The sequence below is a fragment of the Dunckerocampus dactyliophorus genome, chromosome 21 (genome assembly GCF_027744805.1).
Source record: "Dunckerocampus dactyliophorus isolate RoL2022-P2 chromosome 21, RoL_Ddac_1.1, whole genome shotgun sequence".
Classification (NCBI taxonomy): Eukaryota; Metazoa; Chordata; class Actinopteri; order Syngnathiformes; family Syngnathidae; genus Dunckerocampus; species Dunckerocampus dactyliophorus.
In genome coordinates, this window is record NC_072839.1 from 1651218 (window position 1) to 1675986 (window position 24769).

General features: G+C 43.2%; 3 protein-coding genes and 1 long non-coding RNA gene across 16 annotated transcripts in view; 2 read left to right on the forward strand and 2 right to left on the reverse strand.

Moving 5' to 3' along the window:
* Positions 1-1756, reverse strand: part of mpp7a (MAGUK p55 scaffold protein 7a) — a 31722-nt gene extending 29966 nt beyond the window's left edge. For all 5 annotated transcript variants that reach the window (XM_054765406.1, XM_054765405.1, XM_054765404.1 and 2 more), the window contains exon 1: positions 1476-1756. The gene's annotated coding sequence lies outside the window, so the exon portion shown is untranslated. The remainder of the gene's footprint in view (positions 1-1475) is intronic.
* On the forward strand, positions 683-11752 carry waca (WW domain containing adaptor with coiled-coil a). Of its 9 annotated transcripts, none has more exons than XM_054765407.1 (13): positions 683-980; positions 3117-3147; positions 3750-3942; positions 7370-7461; positions 7791-7906; positions 7990-8108; positions 8391-8639; positions 8716-8838; positions 8914-9065; positions 9775-9899; positions 11024-11231; positions 11347-11474; positions 11551-11752. In XM_054765407.1, the coding sequence occupies exons 1-13, from the start codon at positions 922-924 to the stop codon at positions 11618-11620; spliced, it is 1665 nt and encodes a 554-aa protein (XP_054621382.1). In that variant the 5' UTR covers positions 683-921; the 3' UTR covers positions 11621-11752. The 9 variants fall into 9 exon arrangements, with proteins under 9 accessions (XP_054621382.1, XP_054621386.1, XP_054621383.1 ...); XM_054765411.1 differs by having other exon boundaries at positions 11030-11231; positions 11551-11751; XM_054765408.1 differs by having other exon boundaries at positions 685-980; positions 11027-11231; positions 11551-11747.
* Positions 6903-14368, reverse strand: LOC129173969 (uncharacterized). The gene is made up of 3 exons (XR_008567334.1): positions 13714-14368; positions 11000-12931; positions 6903-10004 (listed from the first exon to the last, which is right to left on the reverse strand). It is a non-coding gene; the product is annotated as an uncharacterized LOC129173969 (long non-coding RNA).
* A 3895-nt stretch (positions 14369-18263) lies between these two features.
* On the forward strand, positions 18264-23342 carry bambia (BMP and activin membrane-bound inhibitor (Xenopus laevis) homolog a). The gene is made up of 3 exons (XM_054765418.1): positions 18264-18801; positions 20774-21034; positions 22410-23342. Exons 1-3 carry the CDS (start codon positions 18726-18728, stop codon positions 22823-22825), a joined length of 753 nt encoding a protein of 250 aa, XP_054621393.1. The 5' UTR covers positions 18264-18725; the 3' UTR covers positions 22826-23342.
* The last annotated feature ends 1427 nt before the right edge of the window (positions 23343-24769 follow it).

A 24769-nucleotide genomic window follows, 5' to 3' on the forward strand; every position in this document is an offset into this window, starting at 1 on the left:
TTGGACAAAAGAGCCACAGTATAGACAGTATAGATGCTGTCTCCCTCCTGCCATTAGTACCAATGAAACCGTCCTGCAGTAGTATCTCAAATAACAAGAAAACATTTGCTTGATTTGCGTAAGGTTGGTTCAAGCCCATGGACCAAAGTATGAGGATTGGTAATTGTAGTGTCAGCCTCCGTTTGTACTGAGGTTTCCTTAACCAAGGTATGGAACCCCAACTGCTCAGGTCTTCAACTCTGGTTGGTATCGGATATGTTGCAAGTTTTACTTTGTTTCATCCCTTTAAGGCATTTTACTATTCAGATACTGTTGCTGTCATTTGAAATTAAGAGAAATGTAATACATAAATCACTCAGAATGGAAAATAGAAGCCATCATACACTTGACATTTTTGCCAAAGTGGACCAAAATACTCCCTTTTCCAGAATGGAATGTAAACTATAGACCTCATAAATAGAGAAAAAAACATTCCTTTATAAGAGAACGAGGCAGTTCCCAGTCAGGGTTGGCCAACACCACAGACAAACCATTAGGGATTTAAGACGTTATTACAGAAATATGTCAAATATCAGAATATCACTCCCCCCGGTGCTCAAAGTGGCTTCCTGTTTTTCTCATAGCCAGAGATTACTGTCTTAATTACACTATTTAGAATAAGTCAGGGACATTCAGCATTCGGATGAAATTTCAGGATGAACTCAAGATGCACGATAACCTCTTACAGGTGAACTTCTCTAAACTTTAGAATGCAGATGTCCAGCTGTTCAATGTTTCAATACTTTTTGCACAATTTGCTGTTCTCTATCAAAGAACTGAACGAAGTTCGACGGACACATTTTCACAGAAAGGCATACAGTATGACTCTTCCAGTGTCTCTGTAGTGACAGATGATGCAGCTTTACAAAGGATTAGATAAAAATGATGAATTTGGACCAAAAAGGGCTGATTCTTTCCATCTTGGATCATCAGACAAAATGGTAGGGAAAAAAATGTTGTTGACAAAACCGCATGGATCCTGTTTAATTAGTACATGCAAACTCAAAGTATGTAAATGACTGAGTTGGGAATGTGGGGGAGGCTGACCAAGTGCTGAATTTTCACTTGTGTGGTTTTGGCGTGACAAGATCCAGTCACTGTACTTGACTTTAAGAGGCTCGAACACTTTATACACTATTCCCTCTACATTGTTATACATCAGCTGGACATGATAGCTCTGTGTTCACATAGCATTCATTTTAGCCCCAAGATCAGGTCAATTTACATTAAAAACAATTATGAAAGTTGTATGGTGTGGAGTTTCAGCGTTTAAGGAATAGCAACAGAATGGCAAAACTCCTATTATTTCCTCTTTGTTCATCATGAAACAAACACAGCCTGGTGGAACGCATGCATTTAAAAACGAAACTAACGTGGCTTTGGCAAATAGGTGTTGTGATAGCGTGTGTATATCAACGTACAATGTTGCTACTTACATTGCATTTGAGATCGGCGTTGAATGGATTCTTGCTGGTTTCTGTATATTCAAAACATTCCGTAAAAGCAAAACTTTTTAAAAACAGTTTTTAGTTTGCACTTCGCAAAACTGTGATTTGGTCCTTCATAACTCCCTTTCTCGCTGCTAAAATGATCTTTCAAACGCAGAGTCTTGGTCGAGCAACACTCTCGCAGAAGAATAAAATTATCTTTCGAGAGCTGACTCGGGAGCAGTTTGTTTGTTTTGATACTATGTTATTTGTCCAACATCGGGGACATGCAAAACTGATCTACGGTCTGTGTCGTACGCGACACAAGCAACGGGGACCGCCCATTCTGTTTGTTCATTGGCCTGTGTCTTTAAAAGGCGGGCTCTTTTACGGAAGGCGTTATTTTCATTGGTGTGCTGTATAGCCAATCACAGTAAAAACATAATTTATTTAGCTAAACCAATAAATGATTACTATGAACACATGTTTTCATGGTCGCAGATACACAGCTATATCCTGAACTAGTTGAATGGAAGAACTTAAGCACTGACGTTCTAAATTTCATGATATTGATTTCCCCTCCTAAATGGCAGGTAAAAATGGTTAGATGCCGCCCCCTAAAGGCTATCTATCTCAAGGCCATGTGTCTCACCTACTGAATGTATGCACCTGTTTCGAGAACGTCTCTACTTATATTTCGACTTTATGGACGTAAAATAACTGCTGCTTTTTTTTTGGTTGTTGTTTTTAACCATCTAAAAAAATAGCAATATCAATCAGTGGCCACTAGATGTCAGCAAAGAAGAAGTCACTGATCTATATAGGGCTTGTATGATAACTATATAGTTTAGTTATAGCTTGTTGCTCTAAATAAACATTGTGGCATTATTTTAAAGTCATTTGAAAATTTACGTTATTTTACGTCGTTTTATAAGCCAAACTACACACATGAAGAGATGTGATAGAGTGAGTGAGTCACAGCGGATGTTGCTACCGGAAGAGGCGGGGTTTCTTTGTAAACGTCGCCAGGTTTGTGAATGGGTTCCAGTACATGCCGTTTGTCTACAACATTTGTGCTGTGTAGAATAGTTGATATGTTTTGATAATAATCAAGACATATGTTGTTGTGTTTTGTTCGGGTCCAAAATAAATAAAATAATAAATTCGAATTCTCGGGATTGTCTGGCACCCTAGCTAAGCGCCGCACTGCTGCGCTGTGACGTCAGAGCGGGGGTGAAAACACGGCTGTACGTGACATGGCCTGACCGAGGGAGGGCGCTCTTTCCACCACTGCTGCCGATAGCATTGAAGTACTAACCAGCTAGGCTGAAATCGACGAATTCAGCTCGCCGAATTATCCAGAAAAACACAGTACCGTGATAAGTCTTTCACATCCCACTCCAAACACACTAACACGGCATTGATGGTAATGTATGCGAGGAAACAACCGAGATTCGGCGATGGGTAAACACCTTTTTAACATTACTTATTCTGCTTTTTCCTTTCCATATAGCTGCGCTTGACAATCCGCCATTTTTATTTACTGAAACCAAAATAAGTGTCTGGAAAGTTGCACATTCACTTTGAACTGTTTCTTATCTTTGACGGTTTGAGTTGTACACTCACGTATTCTTTCTTTTACAATTGCAGGTGTGACCGAAGAGATTCTCAGCCCTATCAGGTACTTGTTAGCTGAATGTAGCCTGCTAGCTTGCTAGCAGCAAATCAGATTAAAATGGACACTCACTGGTTCAGGCTTCTCGGGAGCTCAACAGGCCCCAGCCAGTGCGAAAAATAAAGTGGAAAAGTAGAATAGTTGCTTATAACGCAGCAAAAAACACCCCGCGGTTTTACACCGCCGGGTAACAACGACTTAATAACGAGTGTATTAATTGAAGGGAAAGCCTGAGGCGAGTTTTACGGCAGTTCAGGGCTATTAGCTTGTTGCTGTTAGCTCTCTTGCTAGCTAGATTGACTCAGGCCTAAATGTTGCAAACATCTCGAAACGTCTAAACACATTGGCAACGAAGTTGTAACATTAGAACACAGTTTTTAAAAATAAAATTAATAATGCAACCAACAGTTGATCTGGTCGAGCTTTTTTGCGTTATCGTACACAACATAATATATGGCTTGTTTTCGGTTAAAGATATGAATTGATATCACAATTGAGCATAAACCTGAGCACTGTTGTGAATGAGCATGACACTGTTTCTGCTTTAACACCCGATGTTAAAGGATGGAGGGCTGATATTGTAATAGTGCCATTTTTGCCCTCTTCAGGCTCTCAAATACTCATCCAAGAGCCACCCAGGAGGGGATCACCGCCATGAAAAGATGCGAGACTCCTCAGATGTCACTCCTCCCTGCAAAATGCTCAAGAGGTCTGACAGCCCTGAAAACAAACACAGCGACGGCACAGGACACGGCAGAGCAAAGGCTGTCCATGCACACCGGGCCCGGGATCGAGATGGAGGTGAGACACTCAGAAATGCAGTATATTTTAGTCCAATAAAGGAAAGAATCGTCAACTTTGAATAGTGGAGAAATGAAAACCCTAACTATTTGTGGAGGTCTTGCTCAGCATCTTTGTAAAGTTTCATCCAAGCTGTAACAAGAGTGATGATACATTGCTACTGAAGTATTTACAAAGTATTTATTCCGCTGCATGCTGGTGAACATGTTTTCCTTTTTGATAGTAATTATGCTTTTAATTTAGTTTGCTGCTTATGTTAAGCAGTAAGAAGGTATTTATGCCACTTAATGAAACAAACATGTATAGCAGCCATGATGAATGCACTGCTGCAGTAACACTGCACTCCTGGTGTGACTACTTCACCCCACCAGTTTAGGTGAAACTTCAGTAGAAGCAGGGAAATGGTGGCTCGTGTGGCTAGCATACAGAACATGTCAAGAACAAACCATGTGCAAATAATAATCTACATATTAGACGGCTTCACTGTTCTCTAATAGATTTCAGTACACAGCACAGAGGGCGTGCCGGTAAGCTTTTATTAATATTTTAACTGTAAAAAGAAGTTGACTGCTGTTAGTAGGATGATGTAAGCACAAAACACTCATTGTTAGGTTCTGGATGCTCAAACACTTATTTTTAAAACTCTTTTTTTCTCTGTGTTTTGGCCTCATGTCCACATGCAAATGAGTCTTCGTCCTTAAAAACGGCGGGATTAGAAGATTTTCAAAATCCCGCCTTCCGTGTAATGTGTGTGGACGGGTAAAACTGAGCTTTTTGGGTAGTGTCCTAAGAAATGTGCTACGTGATCATATTTTTAAATCTTTTACCACCGGGACATGACGTACAGGTGTTGGTTATGACATGCACAGGTGATGCAAAACAAAAATCCTGTGCTCCGTGTCAGTGAGTGCTGATTTGAAAGCTAAAGTACACGCCGTCGTACATCTAGAGTAGAATCTTACTATATTGATGAACAGAGGTGTTACAATGCATGACCGAGTCGGCTGTGGTTGTTTTTCAGGCTTCTGATTGGCTGGTGAATGCATTTTCATGTGGTTAGATTTTTATTTATTTTTTTTTTTAAGTCCACACCTGAGGAAATGTGTTTTTGAAAGTATGCGTTCATGTGACCATGGCCTTAGTCTTAGAGCTTTGAATTACTTCACATAACTTCTGGCTTTTTCGTAGTCATCAGCGCTTAGGTTAGCCGGCAAATGCCTAATTATTGACACGTCCCACAATAATGTGCATCGCTGGTGCAGTGCCCATATTGGATTATAATCAATCGCTGTCACGTCCCACAGTGGACACCTGTTCATGTTGTACACACCTATGTGAAGCAGAGGGGGTGCGCTTCCACTGCGCGCACACATTGGAAACACAAACGCACAACTCAACTTATGACAATTAGTGAAGCAATTTCATCTTCTTTTATGGCTATTTAGGTGTGCGGAGAGGAGTGTTTTATTTTGACAACTGTGTTGTGGTGTTCCTCCACTGCTGTACGGTGGCTTTCAGGACAAACTGCTGTCTTACGACATTTTCACATGAACAGTCTGCTGTAAACGATTGGCCGAAACCTGTCGGCCACTTTGTGACATGCTGAGCAAATATTCTCAGGTGGCGTTTGATGCCATGCCCCATAATTAGTGATGGATGAAAAGCTCAGCTGGTATCACGGTTGCAGGTAGAATGATTCCATTTCCTGGGAAGTTGCAGAGCTGAGAGCACTGATAAAAGCGCGGTTATCACTGTTAGTCATTTTGCATACTAATTGCTTGCATGCGTTTTCTTCTGCTTGGTGAGTCAGCCCACGTCAGCAGAGATCTCTGCTAAGAGTTGGATGACTGCTGATGACATTCATTCCTGCACTTCCTTTCCACCTATCTTTGCTGACCAACGACAACGGACTAAAAACGACAAGCGACATCACGTTGCCTACAAACGCCTCAATGGAAGAAAAGCACGTCTTTCTATCAGGGGTGCCTTTGGTGCTTTTGCAATCTTATCTCATTTGCACATTCCCATCATCATGATGTCTGATGACACTCGTGTTGCGTCATCAGATGGTGCTTCCGTAACTTTCACACTGCTCCAGTGTTTTACTAAAGAGTGAAAAGTTATTTGCATCTCAAAATGAACTTAGCATATTTCTTTATGACAAGTAGAGAACAACTTGCACCTCTTTTAAAAATGAAATGACGCGATGTTTATAAACAAGAATTAAATGATTTTGGGTAAATGCAGGCGTAAATACAGTTGGATCACGCCGTCATTTGCCAAATCTCGAAATAACCAACACTGCAGTTTTGCGTCGATTGGAAGCTCGGTGTCGGTTTTGGTTATTTTTCAATTAATCAGTCGCCCAGCCCGAGTGGTGGCCCTTTTTTTTAGAGGTTTGTTTCAGGTCTCTGGGAGTTCTAACATCCAAAGTGCAATGTCAAAGTTACATGAAAGTTACATGGCAACTGCACACACACTGTTTGGGTTTTCTGTCGATGTGCGAGACCGAACCTCACTGCAAATATCCTGCTTCCTGGCGAACGGCTAACCCTGACCCGTTTACACGCACGGCTTTTATACCCTTTCCTTATTGGCCGCTCACACCACTGCTGAACTGCAACAGTGTCAGAATATGACCGTTTTCTTTATGTCCGTGGTTGTCACATACATAGTATTTAAAAGGGACTGTTTGCAGCACAATGTGAGCTGCAGCCCTGAAACGGCATCTCTGTCTTTATGGCACGCTCTTCTCCAGCAGATATCTGCGTTTTTCGCCCAAGCAAATGGTTTGTATTATGTTTCATCTAATTGGTGACTCTAAATTGTCCATAGGTATGAATGTGAGTGTGAATGGTTGGTTGTCTATATGTACCCTGCCATTGGCTGGCGACCAGTGCCGGGTGTACCCCGCCTGTCGCCCGAAGTCAGCTGGGATAGGCTCCAGCATGCCCCCGCAACCCTAAAGAGGAGAAGCGGTATAGAAATTGGATGGATGGATAGTTGCTCACTGCAGGTCGACTACAATACAGGAGGGGGAGGACCTGTTGTTTTCACTTGGAAGCATGTGAAGATGTCTGTAGGATTTTCCTTCTTGCATTTCAATAGCTGCCAAATGCAGTCTGTGTCTTATCACACTGAGCTGTGTTTGCCGTTGCAGCCTCTGATCGTTCATGCATGGCAAACTTTGTCCAAAGTGGATAGGATGTGACAGGAGAATACATACAATACACAATCCAGCTTGGTTTATTATTTTTATTATTTAAAAGTTGTCAATGAAAAGCTGCACACACACCCGTGTCAACGATGAGACAGCCTGCTCTGAAAGGTATAAATGCTTGCTAAGTGGAGGAAATGTTCTTAAACAGACTTTGGACCCGTAATTGTTGCTTGCGATGAACAACGTCTCTTCCGTCTTGTGTTGCAGGGACCAGTAATTCCCCACATGAAAACTCTCACAACCACAGCACCCTGCATAGCTCCAACTCACATCCTAATCCCAACAAAACCTCAGACACAGTAAGTGTTGTCAACCAAGTACAGCTTGAATTGTTTGTCTGTCTTCTGCCGAGCGTATTGATGTCCTACTGCCATCCTTGTGTGGACTTGTTGATGCTTGGAATGACTGTAACCTACGCTTTCTGTGAATAATCGTTATTGTCATTTGTGAGACGGGTGCACAGCTTTTATTACTCAATATTAGCTCCATCTTTTTGGCGATTCTGTTCAAAAAGCATGTGTGCAAAGCACCCAGCAATACCAAATGACATTGCATCCTCTTGCATCAGACCCTGAAGAAAAATATACACGCATCCTGTGCCTTTTTATTCTCTTTCTATTTCTCTCAGCCTCATGAACCAGGTGATGACTGGTCGGAGCACATCAGCTCGTCCGGGAAGAAATATTATTACAACTGCCGAACAGAGGTGTCCCAGTGGGAGAAGCCCAAAGAATGGCTGGAAAGGTAGCAGTGTACACTTGACTCTCATATTTTTAATCTTCAAACACAGGCTCAACTTCATGGACGCATGCGCTCTTATTTTGCAGAGAACAGCGGCAAAAAGACGCAACAAAACAGACGGCAGTTGTCAACAGTTTCCCCAAGGACAGAGACTACAGAAGGGAGGCCATGCAGGCATCAGCACCCCCTGGCTTTTCAGCATCAAGTAAGGACTTCCAGGTTTTCAATCTCAGATGTTTTTGTTATTTAGCACTGAATCTCTTATATACTGACGGCAAAGGAGATGCGTCGCAAACTAGGTGTGGGGTGGAGGCGGGCCGCTAGCATACACACACAGTGCAGAAGAGTGTAATGTAGAAAGCAAGAAATTCTATTAGTAGATTGCAGTACATTGTCATGTGGTCTTGTTCCTCATGAAATTTCACTGTATGTATCGTATCTAAACGGGGTGAACAGCTTAAAGTTCTAACCTTTCTGTTGTCTTCAGAGTCAGCACAGGTGGAGAAGCCCGCAGCGACTCACGCCACCCAATCTTCATCTTCTGGCTCAGCAAGCGTGAACCCCGCATCGGCCCCCCCCGGATCATCAGCATCCACAGTCCCCGTCTCGCCGGTCCTGCAGTCCCCAGCCCCTCCGCTTCTGCAGGACCCCACCTTGTTACGTCAGCTTCTTCCAGCACTTCAGACAGCCCTGCAGCTCAATAACGCCAGCGTGGACATGGCGAAAATCAATGAAGGTATGCTGCCAATCTTTATACATTATTGTACATTGCATGTTTTTCTATGAGGTAACTCACGTGCTCCCCTTTGTAGTTCTGACAGCTGCTGTCACACAAGCTTCGTTACAGTCCATGCTTCATAAAATCCTCACTGCTGGACCATCAGCTTTCAATATTACTACAATTCTCTCCCAAGCTGCTCAACTCTCCAGCCAAGGTCAGTCCAAGCAGCTTTTGAGAAGGTTTTGGTGATTGTCCCTCTTGGTTAATATGATCTTATTTTTTTTGTCAGCAGCTCAGCAGTCGAACCAGTCGCCGATGTCGTTAACGTCAGACGCCTCATCACCCAGGTCCTACGTTTCTCCACGCATCAGCACCCCACAAACCAACGCTGGTCCCCTCAAACCCCTACTCGGCACACAGCCCGTCATCTCACTGTCAAAGGTAGATGCTTGGAGAAGAAGATACAGTCATGGATAAAATGATTTGACCACCCTTGTTTCTGAAGCTTCTTGTTCACTTGAATGCCTGGTACAACTAAAGTTACCTTTGTTTGGGCAAATACAACAATGACAACAAAAATAGCTCGTAAGAGTTCCATGTTTTGGCAGTACAATGCTACAGCTATTCATCTGAGAACTTCAGTGATTTTGGTTATCATCAAGAAAACCATGGAGGTTGCTAGATATCAGCTCTTAATTCAACTCTTATGAGCTATATTTGTTATCATCCATCCATCATCTATGCTGCTTATCCTCACTAGGGTTGTGGGTATGCTGGAGCCCATCCCAGCTGACCTCGGGCGAGGGGTGGGGTACACCCCGGACTGGTCGCCAGCCAATGGCAGGGAACATAAACAACCATTCACTCCCACATTCATACCTGTGGCTAATTGACCTAACGTGCATGTTTTTGGAATGTGAGAGGAAAACGTTATCATTCTATTTGTCCAAACAGATGTACCTTTAGTTGTAGCAGGCATTCAAATGGATCAATAAACTGAAGAAACAAGGGTGGTCTGATCATTTTTTCCATGACTCTCTGCTTTAAATTTGGATCAGAAATAGATCTTGGAAACCATTCCAAGACCCCAAGGATGTTAAATGGCCACTTACGTAAAAGTCATCATGTTGCATTTGGTACTTGTTTGTAGGCCAGTACACCAGCCATCAAGCAGACATCTCATCCCCAGCAGACATCCCAGCAGCCCCTCCCCAGCGACAAGCAACACAGTCACGATGCTAGCACCGCTTCTCCACGCACACTTCAGCGCCAGGGGTAAGCACACCTCCACATGCCTGTTAGCAATGACGGCATCCTAAGCGATGCCGTGTGAAGAAGCACGTGTGTCCTCATGTCATGATTGTAGCAGCTGCATGGCGGCTAAGAGAATGAGACAGGAAAAGAGCAAATCAGTATGTTCTCCTAATTTAGCCATCACCAAATGGCGGCCCTTGGCCCCAATCATAGCCCTTTACACACCCGTGACCAATTAAAGTGAATGGGGGAAATATATAATCATGCTCGCAGCGGCGTAATTACTTCAGATATTACGGTTAACGTGTCAGCAAAGGAGGTGACGCCACTCAAAATGAGCCATATTATTCGTTCCCCCCCCCAGAGTAACCATTGCAGTTTCATTTAAATTAAAAATAAGCCTCTTGTGTTCATTCATTGTTTGTACAGTTAAACATTTTATTATTTATGTGAAATCTCCTGTTTTCTTTTAAATGCAATTTAGGTGCCAAAATAAGTGTGTTGTAGGGCAGTGGTTCTCAATTATTCTCTATCGTGCCCCTAATGTCCCCCAAGGGACAGAAATATTTTTGTGCCTTCCCCCAGCGCGGCGCGCCCCACTATTTGAAAAAACTGGTTGTAGGGTGATGACAAGGGTAGGGTGCATGGTTTCATTACATTTGATATTCATATGAGCTACTCTGGCTGACGCAATTTAAGGCAAACTAAGGTTCGGATCTTCGCTGTGGAAAATAGCATAAACGGACTTACTCAATTTTAAATTGAAGACCCCTGTCGTAAATTCAAAATCAGCTCTTTTGTAACGTAGTGGCGCCATCTGCTGGTCACTGATGGAACATAAAAGCGTTGACTCATCTATTCAGTCAGTGACTCAAGTGTTTTTGTGGCACAACCTCTGAAGGTGAGACTATCTCATTTATGGTCACAAAGACTAGTGGAAATCCACAAGTGAAGATGATTTAAAATAAAAAAAAACCTACAACATAATAGATGTAATACAGTATTTGCTTCTACCATCCACCTGCAACCTAGCAGTAGTGGTAAGTTATGTGTAATGTACTTTATTTGGTTATCATAGATCATTCCTGGTTTGGTAGAACAAAAGGCTGGTGTCAACTCACACACTGACTCGGACTTTGTGTTAGCAGCAGCAGTCAGAGGAGTCCTTCCCCGGGATCCAACCATGTCCCACCTGGCAGCGGCACCAGCAACGCCCCTACTTCAGCGTCTGCTCCACCTACTTCCGTGGCGACCCGACCGTCTTGCTCCTTCACCCCCGCACTTGCTGCCCACTTCAATGAGAATCTTATTAAACATGTCCAAGGTTGGCCTGCTGAGCATGCAGAGAAACAGGTTTGGACCAACTGCTCAAGTATAAATATATGCACTAATAGTATAAGTATATGCACTAAAAGAAGTTATTGGAATCCTGATCTTGTAGTCTTAATAAGGAGCATTTTGTGTCCAGGCATCAAGATTACGTGAAGAGGCTCACACGATGGGAAGTATTTGTATGTCTGAGAACTGCACCGAGCTGAAAAACCTGCGTTCCTTGGTCCGAGTGTCTGAAATCCAAGCCACATTGCGAGAGCAGAGGCAAGTATGCTTTATGAACAAGCATCTGTCGTAGTGGAAAACACGACTCATGTCTCACTCTGCACTCCTCCCACAGGATACTCTTCCTCAGACAACAAATCAAAGAACTTGAAAAGTTGAAGAACCAGAATTCCTTCATGGTCTGAGAACTTCTCGTTGCAAGTAGAAGCTGGAATGACAGGGGTTGGGTGGGGTGAGATCCATTGCACATAGCTGGAGGCCAGAGGGAAAGCGGTTGCCCTGTCTTAACATGGGCCGCTTTGACGAGGGGGGGGGGAGAACCAAGAGGGGAGGAAAGGAAGAGTTGTTTGGAGAGGAGGATGTGGGGGGGGGAGATTTTGTTAAAAAAACAAAAAAAAACAAAAAAAAAACCTCATGAGAGAAAAATAAGTGTAGATTTTTTGTAGATGTTATCTATGTTGTAAATATGTTTTGTAGATGGAAGCCATGGAAAGCCATGCCTATCAGAGCTTTGGACATCCCAACTAATCAGCACCTAGGCGGCTACGTTCGTTAGCTAGCCTTTTCCCGTCACGGTAACTCATGGATCATTGAAGCTGTGAGCATGCAAGTACATAAACACACGTTTGGAACATGAGTCTTTCCTCCTCGAATATCGGCGAAGCCATGATTCTCTTCCCTCCTCTGCCCTCTTGGGGTGAAGCGCTAACATGCACGAAACCACCCCCTAGTGGTTCGGTGGTCTGTTCGCAGCTTTTCATGGCCCTGACAAAATAGTGCCTGGTGTGTTGGTGTGGTTTCCTAAGACAAAATCTCATAGATGGGACGGCGTGTTGCTTTGAATCATTCCCACGTGCACATCCTGGAGGTTCCCATTCGAAACATGTTCTCTGCAAGCTGCAAGCCCATTCCATTGTACAGTTCCAGTGGACTCAATTCAAAGGTTTTATTTATGAAGAGTTGTAGTGATCCACGCAGTTTGATTTGCACTCAGTGTAGGTAGGAAGGGGGCAAGACGCAACCAGGCAAGGTCAAATGTGAATTTTATGTATGATAATAAACATGTTAAGATAAAGAGAACCCGGATTATTTTATTGGAGTGTTGGGTTTGCTTTGATATGATGCTAGTGCCTTGTTGAAAGTCTCATTCACCTACACGTCCCTCTCCTGTTGGCTTCTTTTACCTTTCCTGTCACGCAAAATGCACGCACACACACAAAGACAAGATCTTCACCATAAGCATGTCCCATCCTACTTATTGTTTGTCCTTCACTGTTGAATGGCAGGATCCCAAACGCTGCAAAATGTTTTTCCACCATGCTGGCGTCTCCGTCACACATTCATTCAGTAAAAGGTGACCACATCGTTGCTTTGTCTATTGTTTCCTGAAGTATATGACACATGAAATAAAATATGTCTCTCCAGGGTTCATGTCTTCTTGGCTTTTTCACATCCGAGCTTCACTTGATTACTAACTCTACAGCCCCCAAGGAGACCTGGAAAAAAAACATTGATGGGTAAAAAAAAATGAGAGATAATGCAAAACTATTTACATTAAGAGCATTGTACTTCCGTGTTGAGAGCGGATTGTTTGCGTTGAAACTTCAAATTAAGAGCAGCAATTAGTTGAGTTTCTAATATGACTGTTTACTTCTAGGACAAGCAGCGCACACATGTGGAAGAATCCCATGTATTTCCTGTGATGTGTTAACACTAGCTAGGACCGGATGTTAGCATTTCATTTTCAAAAAGACGAGCCGAATTACAATCACGGAATTGAAAACTTGTTCCAATAGTTACAGTATCACTGTATACCTCTGCAATTGTGCAGTAAGGGATGCGGAAATGCTGAAGATGGCAACTAATGATGCGTTTCCACACGATTTCCGCTACGTGAAAGCAAATTATGACAGGACCGGAAGTGTGTCCTGTAGCTTCACGTAGTTTTGCGAGATAATACAAAAATGTACCCTCGGGGGCTCCATACTAATGTACTCCTTGTTTGACCAAGTGAACCTGTATATTTTCGTACAGTAATCTCGACCGTGATAAGTACATTTCCACGAAACAGAATTCCTTATTTACTCGGGTTGTCACGAGAATATGTCGAGATTAAAAGGTGACAATAATTCTCGTTTAGAGAACAGCCGTCTGTCAAGAACAGGGCATCCAGAAGCCAATCAGACTGCGAGCTGTGGCAGCGCATCTCTGAATGATAATACACACACTGGAATATGGAAGTGCTCTACACACATCTACACCTTGCAGTCCAACCTACCTCGGTGTTCCCAGCGACACTCGGCGGTGCTTTTTTTCCCCCCATCGGAGTTCAACAGCTGTGTTGGTGTCATGTCCCATTCTACACTTCATCAAACGGACTTCAATTTGATCAAATGTTAAGTCAAATGAGGCTCAAAACACGATAGCTGAACGTGATTTCCACCGAAACCTGTGATCCTAGCGTCTATTTCGGCTACTTCGGACTTCTTCACTGCTTCCTGGTTAGGTACTCCAAGCACAATGGGAACTGTAGTTTTTCTTTTAGCGTCTTTCGTAACTACACATCAACATAAATGATTAGCAGTGGTAGCTACAACTGATATCATGATTTTAACTTGTCATTTTTAGTTTTTGTTTCAATTTGTGGAAAAATGTTCAACAGTTAAAAGCATCATGCTTAGGTCATTCATGCAAAGTTAGAAAACATTTAAAAATGGACTCAGTTAAATATAAAAAAAAAACTTTGTTCACTCCTATATTTTGTCGTAGTTTTCTTAAAAGTAATGTTAAAGTATTGCCTCGTCCTCGTGAACCCAATATCGTGCATCGCCTCGTCTCGTGAGCGGAGTGTATCGTGACTCCCCCGTTATTTATAAATGGAATATTTTCATTGTTACAGCATAGAAAACTTGTTTACAACTTAATTCCGTTTTTTAACATTAGCGCCCTCTAGACATGAAATAACACCCCAAGGAACCTTTGAGTCTGTATTGTCTACTATACAGGAGTGTAAAGGTGACTATAGGGGTGTTATTTCATGTCTAGATGGCTCTAATAAGAACCGTACTTAGAAGGCTGTAAACAGGTTTTCTCTGCTCTACCAAAATATTCCACTCATAAATAAGGAATCCTTAACTGTGATAAACAAGGGATCACAGCATCACGGACGGCACCGTGTTTCACTTGGGAGCCTCCACTGTGATTGAAATGCAAAAAAAATAAACAAGATACGACCATCTGCAGTCCAATGATGACACTTTGATGGTCAAAGGCGAGCCCCAAACATTGCCACCATGCCACACCCACCGCGTGTGTGTCACATGCATATGGTTTGCAAGTTAAGCTCATCCGTCTGTCTCACGTACTCGCACTGAATTTCAAGTCAACCTCCAAGGTCCCCAAGAACGAGTAGGCTAACATGTGGCCTACCTCAGGAAGTCATCTTCATCATACCTGCCCGTTATGATGAAGATTAACCTTGTGGAGCCTCTTTGAGGCCAACTGACCAAAGTTTGTCGCCAGGCCCCGCCCACATCTTACGGCATAGGCTAAAATGCTTCACAACATGTAATCGCACATCTGTCTAGTAACTGTGACTTTAATTTGGGGTCATTGGGTCAAAGTCCCTAGGAGGAGTTTGTCAAAGTACAAGCCCTTTTGTCCCGAAATGACCTGCTTACGTTTGTTTGAGACTTTTTTGTCCAAATTTGGTGACAATTTGAGACTGGTGGCGCGGGGTAAATTCTGGAATTTGTAGGTGGCGCTACTGAATGATTTGGGTAAGTGGGCGGGGTATGTTTGGCACCACCTGAGCTATTGCTCGGTGCTGTGCGGAAAAACCTTACGATTTAGCACAGACTCTAAATGCCGTCCCATCTCAGCGAATACCTCCTGACCATCACAGATCATCTCCAGCGACGACATAGCATCTCCATGAAGGCCTGAAAGTGTCTTTATCATCAAAGCCGCAGTGAAACATCTCCCTGCACCTCAACCGTTAGCATCCAAGTGAGCGTGGCGTCTGATGCAGGGAACATTCGCCCCGTTATCACCAGGAGGAGCGAGGAGCCAGTCTGCCTGGCTCTTCCGCCATCCTTGATATGGCTCACATCAAAGGGAAGGCATGGAGGTGTTGGAGGAAGTGTGTCTGCCGTGCCGTGAGATCATTTGAAGGTCTTCAAAGTGGGGATATCAAATCTAGATGACTGGTTTTAGTCTGTTAATACAGAAATAAATAAAGGGTTGCTTTGGAGTTTGGGTTGCTCAGGCAGACCTGACCTGCAGACCTCCGCCCATCATGTCAACAGCCGGCGAGCAGCGGGGTGTTTTTGTGGCACGTCTGTGCAGAGGTCACACCTGCAAGGGCTGCTAATGCGTGAAAGCAGACGCATAAAGGGTCATTAGCGTGACTTCCCCGTCTCCTCCCTGTGCTGAAAAGCTTGTTAACGCTCATCCTCCCAGCAGGGAAACACACACAATGCGTCTTTTCCTCACAGGAATTGTGCCGTCTCAATGTAACTAAACGACATGATACTGCGTGATAGACACACCACGCGACAAAGCAAATGGATCACAGGTGGACGGGTCGATCCAAATATCAACATAGGAACAGACTAACCATACCAAAGATTTATTTGATTTTATTTTCTTATTTGAATTTTTATAATGTTAGTTATTTTGTAATAATGTTACTACAATATATATAATGATGTATATTATAATACTACAAATATTATGTAATTATACAGCATCTCATAAATTGCCCAAAAAGTTGAAATATTGTAAATGTATAATATAATAATACAATATGCTATCATAAACTACTTTTTATTGGTCTCAGTCTGAATTGAGCTCCTCAAATCCAATACGTTTTGCACGATATTCTAATGTATTGAAATGCATGTCAAGGGCCAATAAAAAAACAAGGTGTCGTCCGCAAACGGCCCCTCGGGACAGATTTTGGAAACCCTGGTATGAGATCCCACACGAGAGCTCAACGACAAAATGACACCTTTTGACTTTTACAACTTAATAATTACCTTCTGTTTCACTGTCACCTATAGATGTGTTAAAAAGGATATGTGAGAGGCAACATATTAGCAACAAGCCAATAAGATGCACTGCGGTTTTAGATGCTGTTACCAATTTTCACCGCTAGGTGGCAGCATTTAGCTATGCTGTGTAACTAAATACCGAGACGTATTCTGCTCCTTTTTTCATAGACAAATCTTTACATGCTGACACGATAAACATACTGATATACTTTAAGTGGTGCATTTTTATGAAAGAAATCGTTCTCGTGCACAGCTGACGTAACACGGCCCTGGACTGGCGCCTCAGTGAATTGCAGATAATTGCAGTAATTGTCGTGTGTGTGTGTATTTTTTTTTTAATATATCCCCTGAAGCTGTATCCTTCCTCATCCTGTTTGTCGCTCTCAGTTGTACACGTGCACTACTTGGAGGGTTTAATTCTACATTTGTTTTGTAGCTTTTTGGCATGCAGCGATGTTGCCTCCAATGCAAAGAAAGTTGCTATTTTTCAGCTCTTCTATGTTGTCGACTTTGCATTGCAGATTGTGAAAGGCGATTGTGTGTGTGTGTGTGTGTGTGTGTGTGTGTGTGTGTGTGTGTGTGTGTGTGTGTGTGTGTGTATGTGCGTGCGCGCGCGCGCGCGCTGCGGTCTGAGTGGCGCCATGAGCCTTTTTGGATTGCTAATTTCTCTAAACGACTGTCCGCTCCTCCCCGAAGACACCAGCAAGAGCAAGTCTGGTCGCCTGCAGGCACAAGCAGGAGTGCGGCGTCAACCTGGCTGCCAGCAGGGAGGATGACATTGCAGGTACTTTAGTGACAACAACCTCACCGATGCAAACTCCAAATATGCGCACTGCAATGAAATATCGGAGCATGTTTTATGTGCATACATGTGGAAGGCAGAAGCACTAATTATTCGATTTTTTTATGCAATGTGACCTAAATGATGTCACCACTCAAGTGTCAAAATGATGCGAATAGTACTACTACTAAAAAGTACCCATGTTTTCCCACTTTTGAATGGGGTGGGCGATCCAAATATCGACAATATCTAGTATCAGCACCGGGTCGAAACCAGTGTGAAGTGATCGACGTTTTTCCAGTTATTTTATATATGTGCTTCTCTCCCCCCCCCCCCCCCCCCCCCCCCCCCCCACAAATGTTTAGTTATTTTTTCACTATTTACGTATTTTATGTAAGTAATAAAAGGGGATGTGTGTGTTGTATTGCATTTCTATATTGTTCTGTTAAATCACAAATACTTGTGTGGTGTGATTCTAATTATGATCAAGAAAAACGATTCAATTATCTTGAAACACTTGCAAGTAAAAAGTATCAGTAGCAGTATCGGTATCGCCCACCCCTACATGATACTTGATACTATTACCATAATTACCTGATATACCCTGAATAAAACAAGATGCCTCTTTTTTCAAATGTAATTTAAAACCGTTTTAAATAACTTTTACTACAATAAAATGATATCATATTTCTATATAGTGAGGTCGACATTGTTGCCTGAGAAAAAAATTCAAAATCGAACGCCTTTAATATTGAGTTAAAATGTGCAGGCTTTATAGTGCCTGTTATTTTAGGTCTCCAAATCGTTTGCTTTCTAAATGTGCTGTTAGAGTGTTCAGCTCTTGTCACATCACAAGAAAAAGTAATAGGAACACTCGTTTGACAATAGACTGGCTTTATTTTGAAAAGACCGGTTACGGGGTTGTCTCAAACGTCCTCTAGTAGCACACCGACCAATCAGCGTGAAGGGGGCGTAGCTCTAGCCGACCACAGCTATTTCTTCTGTTATATCTTGTGACCACTTTGGGTCTGCTCGTACTGTCCGACAAAGCGGAAATGTCTGCCCTTTCCGACAAGTTCTCCGTCCAGGAACACTAAAGATGATGCGACATCGTCGTCGGTAGGAGAGAAAGCACGCGAGCGAGTGTCGGACCAGCAGTTGTAACTTTATAGCCGACTTGACGCTCTTTACAGCAGGACTACATCCACTCTTTCCTCCTGTTTGGACTTGAAGTACACACGGTGCTTTGGGTCGTTTTTAACTGTTCTTCCTCCATCAGCGAGGGGAAACATGTCGGATGTTTTTTCTACTTTGCGAGACGACTTTTTCACTGAACAGGAATGTCCACTTTTTGGCTGTAGCTCCATGTAAAGCGTCGCCTTTTCTCCCACGTCCAGTTCTTGGCTCCGGGGACTACTGTGCTGCTCGTAGCGGGCACATCAAACTTTGGCGTCAATGGAGCGTCACTTCAGTTTTATTTCAATTTGGCTCCAACTGGAACTTTGTGCCATGGCTGTTCTTCTCACCAAAGGTATTATTTTGTATATTTACACAGTTTATTATGTGTCCATAAGGTCGTCTTCTTCAAATTGCCCAAATTTTCCAAAAAATGTGGCCAATGCTAGCGTTCTGACAACTAGCAAAACATAGCGTTTAGTCTTGGAACTAGTTTGTCACGATCGTAAAATGGCGGCATTTTGTTGTTGTTGTTTGAAACTGTTAAAATAACTGGTTTCATTCTAACTTTGTAGAAAACAGTTGTAATTACCGTAAGTACGGCTTCCGTAGCAGTTAGCCAGGCTGTAATTACACTACTAGTTAGCACCGGTAGTTCCCTGTGGAAAGTCAGCTACCAGGTGACAAACTATCAATACATTACACTACGATTTTGAAGCTGCCTTTCATGAAAAAAAAGTAGTTCGTCTAAATACAACCCCTGGTTTTGCCCCAAATTGCCGTTGGAGACCAAAATGGCCGACTTCCTGTTTATTTGTCAATGTGGGTTCTTGAGACTTTTTGTGCGTCCTGTCATGATTGACGTCTCCACCAAGTCTCGTGGCAGGGGCTATTTTGTTACACGTGTAAAGGTGGCGCTACTGAGTGAATTTTGGGAGTTTGTGTTGGGACTCCTGAAAATATCAAATTTTTCGCCAGACCGCGCTGGCAAATTTTGGTGCATTTTCATGCACGTTAAAGCCCTCAAAAATGGGAGGAAAGTCGCGCAAGAATAATAATAATACTAATAAACATAGCAGTTTCCAACGGGCCTTCGCACCGCTATTGCTGGTGCTCGGGCCCGAAAAAGGCTTCCGTGCTCATGCCGACCACCCCCCTTCCCTTCCTCCTCCCTGCAGCCCACAAAGGGGCCTCTCCTCTCTAATGAAATATTCTCCAAATGACCTGCCGGGCCCTGCTGCTCCAATCCTTCCCAGGCAAAACACTGATCTAATGAATGTGCTCCTGAACTGGAACATTCACACAGGAGGGAACTGGCACTGAGAGAAGGCTTCCCCCCACCCCACCCATTTTGAGTTTGCAGCAGAAGTATCCAAGTTATTGCATCACATTGAGAAGAAAAATGAATCTCATAAGTTGACAGTAGCTGGTGAGTGTGCTGTGAAAAGAAAAGGGGCCGTGCATGAACTAATGACTGGGTCTGTTTGGAAGCATGCGGCCATAATGATAAGGTAGCTGCACCCGCTTTAAATTGGGACCTCAGCTTTTATCAACACCACCCCCCATTCCCGTTCCTCCTCCACCAGGCTGCCACAAGTGAAGCTCGGTTGCGTGCAAACGAAAGGAAAAGGAGTCTTGGCAGTCTTGGAGTCTATCACGGTTTTTCATGAATATATGACTAAATCATGCTGTTTCCTGGTTGAATACAGCCGAGTATTTAAAAAAATATGCACATGTAACACATTTGATGTATTTTTTGCTTAATTTTCAAGCATAAAAATGGTTAATTCAAGTCAAGTAGAAATAAAAGGCATTCAGAAGACACATTCAAAGACGTGATGATACTGTATGTAGTGTTGTTCACTGGTCAATGGGTTTCAGTAATGTCACTCTAATGTTACTGTGTTTAGAAGGTCATAAAGAGGTTTTCTGTGTCTTAAATGTCTGATTTTCTCTTATTATGTCTACTATATTGGGTGTACTATAGTGGTGTAATTTCATGTCCTGTGGGCTCTAATAATGTTAAACGTATTTACGCTCCAACTCTCAAAGTATTCCATTTATAAATAAGGACTCCTATTTTGCAGAAATTGACTCATCACAGTGGGGTGTGGAACCAATTAAACGCCATAAACGAGGGATTACTGTAGACAGAAATGAATAGAAAGACTGAAAATAATCCATCAAGCCAAAAGCACACTCGCTCACAGCCCTGCTTGTAACCCCACTGCTTCAGTGAGTCCCGCCCAAACACTTGAAGTGACTCGTGTGAGCCTGGGGTCGCTTTCCAACAAATCGCCTTATCTCTTTTTATTTTTTTTTTCCAGGTGAAATAAGGTGTTACTGTGACGAGGCGCACTGCGTGGCCACGGGCTACATGTGCAAGTCGGAGCTCAACGCCTGCTTCACCAAGATGCTGGACCCCTTCAGCGCAAACTCCCCGCTAACCCACGGCTGCTTAGACGCCCGCGCCGTCTGCAGCGGCCAGAAGGGCGCAGACGGCAGTGCAGACGTGCTAGAGTGTTGCCATGATGACATGTGCAACTACAGAGGTTTGCACGACCTGGCGCACACCAAGGACTCCACAGGTGAGCAGCACAATTGCTCAGCATTAATTTGGCCTTCTGGGGGGTAAAGTTAAAGATGAAGTGAACTAAAAGTGGTCTTTAAAAACATTTCTGTTTATGGACACATGGACGGCACTTGCCCCGCCCCCACAACTTTTTTTATCCCAATTTCCCCGGTTATAAAACTTGACTTTAATAGGCTAAAACTGTAAAACTGTGCTGGACAGGCAGGGAGTGGCCAGTTTACCTTCTTGGAGGGACATCAGATATAACCCCCCCGTAGGAATGTGCTGTGTAGAATGGATGTTCGCTGATGAGTCTGTGTAGGAAAGAATAGGTGGCTGCTGTGACCCAGGCCCCACCCCCAGTCTCCAAAAGAACACATTTGATGAAGTCCAATTCATTTCTGGCTTTTAGTTGGGACAAGGTGAGTCACTTGTTTTTGACCAGGCCCCCCGCCCTCCTATTACTTGCCCAGTGGAAGCCGTTTACGTCGATGGCCCCGGACTGGCTGGCTGATGTTGACAAACCGTTGTCGAAATTAGCCAATGCATTGTTTTCCTCCATTTGTGCATACTTTTAGTTGCATTCTTGTTTTTATGTTATTTTTTGTATCATCTATTATGTACATTTGTATATTTATTGTATTTTTATTTTATGTTTTTTATTTATATATACATATTTTTGTAAATTATTATATACTCTTATCTAACAGAGCTGCTGTGGTAATCAAAAACAAATAATTCAATTAATATCTTTTTTTAAAAGGACCACCATTGCTTGCACATTGGCATGGTTTCCTCTGCATTTGTGCATTATTATGATTGTTTCCATATGCTATTTTATATATACATTATATTGAGTTATTTATATATATTACATATGTATGTAACAGAGCTGCCGCGGTAATCTAAAAAAAATACCTAAAAACAGGAGCACCACTGCCTTCACGTTGACATGCTTTTCCTTCATTTGTGCATATTTTTATGAAAATGATTGTTTACATATGGTGTTCTGTTGTATTTCATACATACAGTATAAAGAATGATTCATATTTAAGTGTACTATTGTCTAACAGAGCTGCTGCGGTCATGTAAAAAAAGAAATAATAGAATGTGTGCATTTTGTTTATCCTGCTGTGTTTTTATTGTGAAGCCTACTTTGCACTGAACAGGAAGTCACTGTGTGCATATTTTAATGCGTTGGAAGTAGACAGTTATGTCGCCATTGTCATTTCACGCTGTTTAGTGATGACAACATTAACGACACATAAACGGACCTATTTTTCACAGGAATGATGCTTTTGAGTCACTGGGTGGTAAAATAAGCGTATTCTGCTCTACTTCATCATGTCACAAACTCCAGAAGTGCTCATTTTTTGAATCTGTGTGTGCAGATCACAGCCGGTACCAGCCGGAGAACAACAAGAACCTGGTGACCCGAGTTCAGGAGCTGGCCTCGGCCAAGGAGGTGTGGTTCCGGGCGGCAGTGATTGCCGTGCCCATCGCGGGCGGCCTCATCCTGGTGCTGCTCATCATGCTGGCGCTGCGGATGCTGCGCAGCGAGAACAAGCGACTGCAGGACCAGCGGCAGCAGATGCTGTCGCGGCTCCACTACAGCTTCCACGGGCACCACACCAAGAAAGGCCATGTGGCCAAGCTGGACCTGGAGTGCATGGTGCCCGTCACGGGCCACGAAAACTGCTGCCTGACCTGCGATAAGATGCGGCAGACGGACCTCGGCAACGAGAAGATCCTGTCCCTTGTTCACTGGGGGATGTACAGCGGCCATGGCAAGCTGGAGTTTGTATGACTTCCTGTCGGGAACCGCCCCCCTTTTTTATTCTGGAAAAAACATTCCCATATTTTTCTCCCGTCCGACTGTTGGGTCTGTGTTTTCATTTATTTTTACCAGTGGCGAAAAAACACGAGACTGATCTCATGCCGTGTGGTTTTTGCTCGAGGAGCACTTTACTTGAAAAATGAAAAGGCAAAGGCGGCGAGGAGCCGCGCTGAAACCCGACAGGGCGGGACGGTGAGGGCGGAGCGAGAGCTCCCGGGTATCCTGGACGTGTACGCCGAGCGCCCAAGGATTCCACATCCATCCCAATTTTGCACATTTTGTAAAAACAAAAGAAAAGTTGTTGCTTAAAAAGGATAATTTGACAGTGACAGCAGGTCGTGACAAGGACTTGCTGGCGGTGCACACTCCTTTGCTACATTCAAGCTTGTTGTTTTACACCAATGTTCAACATCTCTGTGTGTTCACACTACAAGCTCCACTGGGAGCCTCAAAGACTTTCATTAAAAGTGACTTTTTATTTATTTGACTTTTGGAGCTTTTTTTGTCTCATTTTTGGCACCTCCAAAGTTGCATGTGAAGCAGGATGCAGAGGTCTGCCTACCAGGGTGGTGCTTTCATGTTGGGTGTGTGTGTGTGTTGAACAGTAAGGCCTTGTTTTATAGTTGAGCTGTTACTACTCAGTGTGGGTGCTTCTCCCCAGAGTTCAAGTTTTTCCCCCCCCTTCTTCACAGGCAGTATTTCTGCCAGTGCTGATAGATTTATATTCACTTTTATCTACTGCCCAGTCCCTGCTATCACGATATGGGGCACAAATATATATATATATATATATATATACTGTAGCAACATGACAACACAGCCGAAGTCAAGGCAACACATTTAAAACTTAAGCCATAAAAATATTTTTTTCAATTTATCATAAAACAATAGCAACGATAACAAGTGTAGAAAACACATTTCCGGAATCCAGGGGGTACGATTGACCTTTTTTCAGGTTTTGCATGTAACTAGCCGCTACAAATGCAGTGACAAGTTTTACTGCATGTGAATGCATCTTACCGCTGACTCATCTGTTCCGAAATTTGAATAATGCAATACTGTTTCATTGGATTCCTACTGGTACCGAATGTACACCGATGTGTGTGGATGGGTTCGATACAGATGCATGCATTGTTGCACGCCTACGCATAACCTCGATACATAAACGGGCTTTTCTGGCTCTAGAAACAGTACAAAACTTTCCCTTTCCAGAATAATATCATCATTGGCAAAGCTTCAGAGTGTAATGTTAACTTTATGGATATTATTTAGTGTTGAGCTAAACCTCACTGGATAGTTTTTCTCTCTTCTGCGAGCGCATTAGGACAGGAAACCTCTATTAGCAGCAAACCACTTAACGGCAGCTTGCATTAGCGGGGGCTCTGCCAGCGCTCGGGGGGTCTCTCTGTCTTCTCGCCCCCCCAGGACTATTACACATGTAATCATAACAATGTCTTCTGCTTGGCTTGCCTAATGTGACTTGATATTTGCTTTAGCTTCAGTCCACTTGGCTGGCTTGGGGTGTCAGGTGGCAGCCTGGAAGATGAGGCAGTGCGTGTGGCACTTCCACAAAAGACAACCACTTCTGAAACTGCTCGTGTTACGAAAAGCAAAACACTACTTACCGAGAATGATGACGTCGCTATCACGTGGCCAGAAGTGACCGATTGCGTACTGATGTCGAAAAGCCAAAGTAACATCTGAATATTTCGACTTTCATGATTCTCAGTCGACATTTTTCCTTAGAGTTTTTTGGCCTTACACTCCAAAGTCACCCGCAGAGGTTATTCTACTTCGTCGTCAATCCGAATAAGCCGGGAAAGCGGAAGACGATGTGCATGCGTTCCTTCTTCTTCTATAGTCTTGTTGCGTCACGTGTTTCTGTTTGCGAGTCTGTTTACAGCGCCACACGTA

Coding starts and splice junctions, on each gene's coding strand:
- waca (XM_054765407.1), top strand. CDS start 922: ATGATGAATTTGGACCAAAAAGGGCTGATTCTTTCCATCTTGGATCAT. Junction 3,943..7,369: donor GGCCCGGGATCGAGATGGAG/GTGAGACACTCA, acceptor CTTGTGTTGCAG/GGACCAGTAATTCCCCACAT. Junction 11,232..11,346: donor CTGAGCATGCAGAGAAACAG/GTTTGGACCAAC, acceptor TTTTGTGTCCAG/GCATCAAGATTACGTGAAGA.
- bambia (XM_054765418.1), top strand. CDS start 18,726: ATGGAGCGTCACTTCAGTTTTATTTCAATTTGGCTCCAACTGGAACTT. Junction 18,802..20,773: donor GGCTGTTCTTCTCACCAAAG/GTATTATTTTGT, acceptor TTTTTTTTCCAG/GTGAAATAAGGTGTTACTGT. Junction 21,035..22,409: donor GCACACCAAGGACTCCACAG/GTGAGCAGCACA, acceptor CTGTGTGTGCAG/ATCACAGCCGGTACCAGCCG.